This window comes from Hippopotamus amphibius, chromosome 9 (genome assembly GCF_030028045.1).
Source record: "Hippopotamus amphibius kiboko isolate mHipAmp2 chromosome 9, mHipAmp2.hap2, whole genome shotgun sequence".
Classification (NCBI taxonomy): domain Eukaryota; kingdom Metazoa; phylum Chordata; class Mammalia; order Artiodactyla; family Hippopotamidae; genus Hippopotamus; species Hippopotamus amphibius.
In genome coordinates, this window is record NC_080194.1 from 102,325,536 (window position 1) to 102,331,535 (window position 6,000).

At 37.4% G+C, this 6,000-nt stretch overlaps 1 protein-coding gene across 4 annotated transcripts in view; it reads left to right on the forward strand.

Moving 5' to 3' along the window:
- The window catches only part of ALKBH8 (alkB homolog 8, tRNA methyltransferase), a 68,533-nt gene extending 62,941 nt beyond the window's left edge, over window positions 1-5,592 (forward strand). For 3 of the 4 annotated variants that reach the window (XM_057695235.1, XM_057695236.1, XM_057695237.1), the window contains exons 11-12: window positions 2,549-2,698; window positions 4,431-5,592. In XM_057695235.1, coding sequence (XP_057551218.1) covers window positions 2,549-2,698; window positions 4,431-4,988 — 708 coding nt within the window. In that variant the 3' untranslated portion in view covers window positions 4,989-5,592. The remainder of the gene's footprint in view (window positions 1-2,548; window positions 2,699-4,430) is intronic. The other variant, XM_057695238.1, reaches the window with a different exon arrangement.
- Window positions 5,593-6,000: the final 408 nt, after the last annotated feature.

Consider the following 6,000-nt stretch of genomic DNA (forward strand, 5'->3'; position numbering starts at 1 on the left):
TTATTAGGGAGAATTTCAAATATATGGTACTATTCTTGGCATAAAAACTTAAGGGAATTTAAAAATAGAAAGGGAAGAGGAAAAAATACTGATGATTTGACTGTAATATATGGAAGACTCAGGCAAAATAAGTGAAAGATGAAAGTACTGAGCCTGGTACTTTATGACTAAAATTGCTCCTGCTTTCACTTGTTGGTGAAAAGAAGTACTCTGTACAAGTAACTGAAAGGGTCTGGCAGGAAGAAGAAGGAAATTTTCTCTAGTTTTTGTTCAGTTGCTGTTGTCCTTGTTCTGTTTTATCTGTGGTTCTCAGATGATAACTTTCCTCCTCTGAATGACTATTGAGCTCTGTCTCTGGGGATAGGCATGTTTGATTTCTTCTTGTTGACTTTTAGCAAGATATAGCAATCTGTCGTAATTGGGCATACTTGAAACTTCTGCTTCCATGAGATAAATTTTATTGTAATAAAACCTGGCAAGCACCAAAATATAATATGCATATTGTTTGAGTGGTACTGTCATCTTGATATTGTGACTGTTGGTGTAAGATATGGAAGAAAGTAAATAAAAGTAATAGCCAGTTATATATCTTACACAGGGAAAGGGAGCAGTTAATTGGGAATTGTGCCACTGTTTTCATTAATAGACCCTTAGTACTTTTCCATCTTAAAATTATATCAAAATGATATTGCTATACTTTAGTTATAGCTTGGTACCTTTTTTTAAAATTAATTAATTAATTTACTTATTATTTATTGGCTGCGTTGGGTCTTCATTGCTGCACATGGGCTTTCTCTAGTTGTGGCAAGCAGGGGCTACTCTTCGCTGTGGTGTGCAGGCTTCTCATTGCTGTGGCTTCTCTTGCTGAGGAGCATGGGCTCTAGGTGCACGGGCTTCAGTAGTTGTGGCACGTGGGCTCGTAGTTGTGGCTTGCAGCCTCTAGAATGCAGGCTCAGTAGTTGTGGTGCCCGGGCTTAGTTATTCTGCAGCATGTGGGATCTTCCTGGACCAGGGATTGTACCCACGTCCCCTGCATTGGCAGGCGGATTCTTAACCACTGCGCCACCAAGGAAGTACCTAGCTTGGTACCTTTTATTATACCTCAGATATTAATGCAGCTGTGGGCTGGAATACTGAAGCTATATAATACTTATTAGAAACTGAGCAAATTCATATTAAGTATGACTGGCATGGCAGTGTGACTTAACTCAGTACGAATTGTTTTGACATGAAGATTCATATCTTTATTCTCAGATGGACTGAGGGAACCCTGATCCCTCAGCAGTGATCAGTGCTTACTACATCAGAAAGTCAAATGAGTAGTTGTAAACTTGAGGTGGCTACTTCTGTTAAATGAAATCTGCTTATACATATCTTTTCTCCACTGTAGAGATTGGGTTAAGAAGAAATATCTGGAGATAATTATTAGTGATTTAACATTTCTTAAACTCCTCCCATTCCTCTCTCAGTTTATATGTGCACACTGCACGTGCTTTTGTGTACTCTGTCTCTGTCTTTGTCTCTCTCTCTCTCTCTCTCTCTCTCTATATATATATATATGGTATTTTAAGAACTAAACAGCAAAACTATGTACAAAAACAATAAAACTAGAGAGAAGATAGGTAGTCCTCGCCCACAAACACTTGCCATAGAACCAGACATCTGCATGAGGCATGGTAGGCCTCACCTGCCTGGGGAGATGAAAGGTTGCTGCTAGCTGCCTTCGCTCTTCTCCTTCCTATGGGATGGTTTGGTTGTACTAAAAGGCTTAATATAGTAGCGTTTTACAAATTTTAAATTCAGGTGTTTAGGAAAACAAGACTCAAAAGCTATAAAAAATGAAATAACTTATTTAACTTTATTTGGGGGTATTTAATTTTATGATGGTACAAGTAATATATATATTGAAAAGTATAAAGAAGCAGGAAAAAAAATAAGCCATCTGCTTGATATCTGGGCCATTACAGAATAGTTCATATACTAATAAGAGATACCTTATTATTGTAACCTGTTATTTGTACCTCCCCCCAAAAGACTAAATGTCTATGTTTATGTGATAATTTCCATTTTAAAATGTGTGATATTGGACTTCCCCAGCGGTCCAGTGGTTAATACTCTGCGCTTATACTGCAGGGGGCGTGAGTTTGATTCCTGGTCAGGGAACTAAGAGCCCATGTGCTGTGCAGTGTGGCAGATAAGATAAGATAAAATAAGATAGAAAAAAATAAAATTAAATTAAATAAAAATAAAATGTGATATTACAAAAAGATCACGATTCTGAATGGTGATCAATTAGATGCCAATTAGGACCTCCCATTTCCACCACTGTTGTTTTTATTCTAGTCATTTTGTTTCCATTCACTAATTTGAATTCTATTTGATACCTCTTAAGGTAATAAATGCTGCACTGTAAATTATATAAGCTGACTTTGTACTGGCTGTAAGAACTGATAATATCATGATCTTAGGCCCTTTCACAATGAATATATCTGATGACTTTATGACATTTAAACAAGATGTTATGAAATTCTTTCTTTATTTGTTATAGATTGGCTGTGATCATAGCCACAAGCTTGTGGACATTTGCAGAGAGAGGCAGTATCAGGCCTTTGTCTGTGATGCTTTGGCAGTGCCAGTCCGCAGTGGGTCTTGTGATGCTTGCATCTCCATTGCTGTTATTCACCATTTTGCTACAGCAGTAAGTATTGTCTTTCTTGCTGCAAGAACTTGTAACTAAGTGGCAGGAAATGTTCATGGATTTTACTGATTTGGACCCCATTTTAGCTTTTCCTTTCTTTGCATTCTCTTTTCTTGTCATACAGTTTACCCCAATTTTTAAAGAAAGCCTGTGGAATGGAGATGAGCTTATATGGGAGTTGTGATTACTTAGACAGAGGTCTGATGAGACTACTGTTTTATTGCTGCACGTTTCTGCCTTTTTCCTACCCTAGTCTTACTCATCTTTAAATGCCTTCCTCAAATCCAGAGTCCCAGAATTCAGTTATGAGAGATTTTAAGAGTGCGTCAGCTCTAGGCCTCCTGAGTATTCTCTCTCTCCCCTCTGCCTCTGAACACCTTCTCTATTCCAGTTCCCCATCTTGCTTTCTCAGTTCTCACTCTCATTCCTGACGTCTGAGTCTCATGTTCTTCCCATTCTATTTTCCTTTCCTATTCTTTTTTTTTCCCCCCAAAACTCAGGTATTTAGCTGGTAGTAGTGTGCTGATGCTTTTAATTAGTCACTATGGTTCTAATTTTAAAGTAAATTAATTTAATATTCTGTATTTTTCTTTTTTTTTTAACTGAGAGGATTTTTATTCAAATTTAAAAATGAAAGGTGGCATATACAAAATAACATATTTATACATAATTATAGTTTCATAACCAAATACACTGAGTAGTATTATTTTCTAAGTTACTGCTCTAGTGTTCATAATGGTGGGATACACAGGCATTTAGAACATCGGCTTATAAATCCAGTTATTCAGAAGCTGTGGCTGAGGACTTGCTCTGTGCTGGGTAGAACAGACATCACCCCATGATCTGCTATCAAGTGGAGGAAATGACGCTATTTTCATGCACCAGGGGAGCACTCTTTTGTTTAAACCTTGCGAAAAGCTAATACAACACTAATATATAAAAGGAAGAATAGATAGAATGCAGGGCTGAGACATTTGGGGAAGATGAGAACAAGGAGATAAGGATAGTTTCCATACTGAAGGGTAAAGAATCTCTGCATATGAGGGGACCATCAAATAATATAAGAAGAACTTTGTAGTAAAACACAATAAATAGAAGCTTGTTAGAGATGAACACTTTACAAAGGCATTATACTTTTCGTGTTGTTGCTTCATACCATTGTACACAAAATTAATAATTCACTATGAAATGCATGTTTGCAATATTGACTCTACCAAATCTTGTTTTTCTTTTTTGTTCTAAATGTATTGCATTTTTCCTTTAGCTTCAGATGGAAAGACGTATGATGCATACATACATACATACATACATACATACATACATTTCTTATAGAAGAACATTTTATTATTCCTGGGTGTTACTCATTTCCCCCAATCTAAGCAATAACATTATAGATCCCTCTGTGCTGGATTTACTGGCAGTTTTAGTGTACCTTATGACCTTAACTGAATTCAAAACAAAACAGGAAACCCTCTATGCCTCTGTATTATTATCAGAAAAAATAAATGTTGCCCCCTATTTACCAACACCTTTTTTCCCTCAGTTGCAGAACAAAATTCTCCTTTTTTTCCTTTTTTTTTTGTTTTATGTAAGATTTGATTTTCTGTGTTGTCCATCTTAATTGGAAATAGTCCTGTAGTCAGTTATATTTTCATGTTCCTCTGTATCTCTTTCTCGTTGATAAATGGCGGTATGGTTTTTTTTGTTTGTTTGTGTTTTTCATTTTAACCAGGAGCGAAGAGTGGCAGCTCTCCAAGAACTTGTTCGACTCCTAAGACCTGGTGGGAAGGCACTCATCTATGTTTGGGCAGTGGAACAAGAATATAATAAGAAGAAGTCCAAGTATCTTAAAGAAAACAGAATTAGCCAAGGAAAGAAAGGGGAAATCAGCAATGATACCTCAGTACAAGAGTCGCTTGTGAAGCAATTGCCTGATGTGGGCAGTCACAATTTAGCACATTCTGTCCCCTCCATTAGTGACTTTCAGAATGGAGGGTGTAATTCAAGAAAAGTTGTGAATTCCAAGTTGCCTGTTCACACTAACAGGACTTCTTTTCAGTCTCAAGACATACTAGTTCCCTGGCACCTTAAGGAAAATCCTGGTAAAGACAAGCCTGTTGAGCAATTTGGTCCATTAGGATCCCATGAGGCATGTCCTGTGTTTCATCGTTACTACCACGTGTTCTGTGAGGGAGAACTGGAAGCTGCCTGCCAGACTCTGAGTGATGTCAGCATCCTGCAAAGCTACTACGATCAGGGGAACTGGTGTGTGATTCTTCAAAAGGTCTGATTATCTCTATGAACATGTCGTATACACGGAATAAATGCTCAGCTCTTTTTTTTTTTTTAAAGTTGATTAAATTACCTGTATTTTTAGTTAAAGAGAAAATGTGTGGAAAGTATCAAAGGAGAGTGCCTGAGAGAAATTTGAAAGTAGAGATTAGTTAGGAAATATTGTCTACTATTATTGCTGACAACATTTAACCCACAGATGTAGGCTTCTCCTATAAGGAGTAACAGGGATGGTTTTTAAAAGTGATTGAAGTACTTCGTGAAATATTTGGGATCCTAGGATAAGAGTACAGCATTTTGAAGATAAACTTTTGTTATAAAGTGTTAACTAAATGAACTAAATCATGTAGAATCTTAGTGAAGTAATCACATAACATTTTTTTGAAATAAATTCATATGTCTCTATTTTATTTTTCAAATTTTTATTTATTTATTGGCTGCATTGGGTCTTCATTGCTCCACACAGGCCTTTCTCTAGTTGCGGCGAGCGGGAGCTACTCTTCATTGTGGTGTGAGGGCTTCTCATTGTGGTGGCTTCTCTTGTTGTGGAGCACAGGCTCCAGGTGCGTGGGCTTCAGTAGTTGCAGCACACCGGCTCAATAGTTGTGGTGCATGGGCTTAGTTGCTCCTCGGCATGTGGGATCTTCCTGGAGCAGGGATTGAACCCATGTGCCCTGCATTGGCAGGTGGATTCTTAACCACTGTGCCACCAGGGAAGTCCCATAACATTTTATCAATAATAAAGTATTCCTGTTCAGTAGAAAATTGAAGTTTTATCTGTGATTGTTAGTGCTGTAAAATCAAAAATGATAACCACTGTTACTACACCTTACTAGCATAGGGCTTGAAACATAGTAGGCACTCAGTAAAATGTTAGTCAATTGGATAGTATCCACGCATTAATTAATGAAGGCGCTTTCATCCAGTAAATACTTATTGAACCTCTACTATGTACCAGTTACTGTTTTAAGTTCTGGGAGGGGAACAGTGAACAAGAAAAAAACAAAGTC